The sequence below is a fragment of the Rhopalosiphum padi genome, chromosome 4 (genome assembly GCF_020882245.1).
Source record: "Rhopalosiphum padi isolate XX-2018 chromosome 4, ASM2088224v1, whole genome shotgun sequence".
Classification (NCBI taxonomy): Eukaryota; Metazoa; Arthropoda; class Insecta; order Hemiptera; family Aphididae; genus Rhopalosiphum; species Rhopalosiphum padi.
The window spans coordinates 22348120-22350582 of record NC_083600.1 but is presented as its reverse complement, the minus strand read 5'-3'; the positions used below and the strand labels follow the sequence as shown (position 1 = coordinate 22350582).

The 2463-nt window shown below is 32.5% G+C and overlaps 1 protein-coding gene across 1 annotated transcript; it reads left to right on the top strand.

Moving 5' to 3' along the window:
* The first annotated feature begins 330 nt into the window (after positions 1 to 330).
* LOC132930807 (KRAB-A domain-containing protein 2-like) lies at positions 331 to 2224 on the top strand. Its single transcript, XM_060996868.1, has 3 exons — positions 331 to 1373; positions 1782 to 1943; positions 2032 to 2224. Exons 1-2 carry the CDS (start codon positions 378 to 380, stop codon positions 1908 to 1910), a joined length of 1125 nt encoding a protein of 374 aa, XP_060852851.1. The 5' UTR covers positions 331 to 377; the 3' UTR covers positions 1911 to 1943; positions 2032 to 2224.
* Positions 2225 to 2463: the final 239 nt, after the last annotated feature.

The window sequence follows — 2463 nt, the reverse complement described above, 5'->3', positions numbered from 1 at the left end:
ATTTCGTGAATTAGGCAGAATTTTTTCTGCCGATTGCATGAATTCGGTAACATATTATTATGACATGATTGCAAAAAATGGATTATAAATAAACAATAAGTGCACGCGTGCTGATCGGCATTACCACACCGTAATATACCTATGATGATAGACGCTATGATACGTACAAGCATTTTATCTTGGTTATTGAGGTCTTTTTATTGCTTTGATAACGTAATGTAGTGACTGAAAACATTACCTACACGTTTAACGTTCAGTCTTCGATTCATCTGGTGCTAATAGTGTGTGAAGTACGAACGTTGAACGGTTTTATAAGTGCGCTTACGTTGCGAGATTACCTAATATTTTAATTATTTTATAACAACTGTATTATAACTATGGAATCTAAATGGACAACAGAAAGAGATGCAGAAGCTGTTAAAATTTTAACTGATGACGGTTCTATAAATAAAGATAGACGGTATTATCATGTCCGTGAAAAATTTGAATTAATCAAGGTAGCTGGCGTTCGACGAGTGCGACGAAAGCGCGATCAACGCATAATGGCAGTAGTTGAACATTTCACTAGTATTATTCGTGATATGCATGTGGCCAGTGGACATAGAGGTGAAACAAAAACACACAAGAAAATAATGGAACGCTATTCTAATATTACAATGGCTGCTGTAAAAGCTTACATTGCTAACTGTGAAAGGTGTGCGGAAAAATCAAAAAAAAAATGTACGCGAGGTGTTGTTGTGCGGCCTATTTTATCTTCTTCTTTAAATGAACGCGGTCAAGTCGATCTTGTCGACTTTCAAAGTTTACCGGACGGCGATTTTAAATTTATCCTTCATTATAAAGAACATTTAACTAAGTTTTCAATTTTCCGGCCAATGAAATGCAAAAAGGCTTCGGAAGTGGCCAAAGAGCTATTAAACATATTTTTGACGTTTGGTGCCCCTCACGTTCTGCAGTCCGATAACGGTCGCGAATTCACAGCCGGTATTATAACTGAATTAGCATCATTGTGGCCCGATCTAATACTAGTAAATGGTCGGCCACGTTATCCGCAAAGCCAAGGATCTGTAGAAAGAGGTAATTGTACATTGAAGGATTCACTGGTGGCATGGATGCGAGATAATAAAACTGCGGCGTGGAGTTACGGCATAGCATTTGTTCAATGGGGTGTTAATACGACATATCACGAAGCTATAAAGATGACTCCATATGAAGCAGTCTTTGGTCAAAAACCACGGATAGGACTGGCAACAAAAGTACCTCGACAGTTAGTAGAAAATATAATGACAGGTACATTGGAAGAGGATATGCCGGAAATGTTTTTAGATGAGCACAATGAGCACAATGAGGACGTACAAGTACTCAATACTGAAGTGAGTAATAATTCAAAAATATTTTATTTTTTTTAAATTTTTATATTATAAGTTAAAAATTAGGAAAATAAAAATTGAATTTAAATATTATTATAATTTATAGTAAAGAATAATGGTCGGCAACCGGCGGGTTAGGTTAGGTTATACGGCCCGCTTTAAATTTTAGAACTACAACATTTTTTTATAATAATTTAAGAATGAAAAATTTCTATTTTTATCCGGCCAGTGAACTCTTTTTAATTCATGAATGTGGCCCAAAAGTCTAAAAAGATTACCGACCACTGGTATAGAGCATTTATATTTGCAGCGGAACATCGATTAATCATATCTCGATTATCCACATATCCGCGAGACAAACGTATTTTTGACGAAAACAATTAAATAATTAAAACGTTATATTTTTTATAGACAATAGATTTAGAGCGTATGCAAGATACAGAAGAAGTATTAGAAGCCACTACTGCGTGCTCGCAGCATAATATTATTCCCGAAAATAAAATACAACCAAAACTTGAGAAATTAATAAAGACCACGTAAAGAATTTTGGATATTGAAAGTGACACCGACAAAGTAAGTCTATGCATAAAATGTAATTTAAATTATTGATTATTAGTTATTTTTTATTATTCGTATATATTATAATTTATATATATTTTAGATTTTTGAATCTACCAATACGAAACTCAATCATCCTGCTCTTAAACGACGCAACATTTCAGCTCAAAATTTAAAATGTCAAGCGGAAAGAATGGTAACATTTACACAAGATAATTTAATCTTCAAACATCCTCATACCGTTTACCTTTTAATAAAGCATTTTATAGATTGTATTTTAAATACATATATTTGTGTATAACATTTATAGGGTTAAGAAGTATTTGTGGTTAAGAAATTTTTTTTAAAAAGTAAGTACCACCATTTTTACAATAAGAAATTAATAAGATGATTTTTTTTTAATGATAGATTTATTTATTTATATTACTAAGGATTAGAGTTGTTAATAATGGTTTTACTTATAAAATGTATGTAATATCTGATCAAGTACTCACACATACGAGAATAATACTCAAATGGTGTTAATATTAGATGT

What these genes read in the sequence shown, in the direction of transcription:
- LOC132930807 (XM_060996868.1), top strand. Translation starts at nt 378, where the DNA reads ATGGAATCTAAATGGACAACAGAAAGAGATGCAGAAGCTGTTAAAATT. An exon ending in TACAAGTACTCAATACTGAA is followed by an intron (nt 1,374 to 1,781) that starts GTGAGTAATAAT and finishes TATTTTTTATAG; the next exon opens with ACAATAGATTTAGAGCGTAT.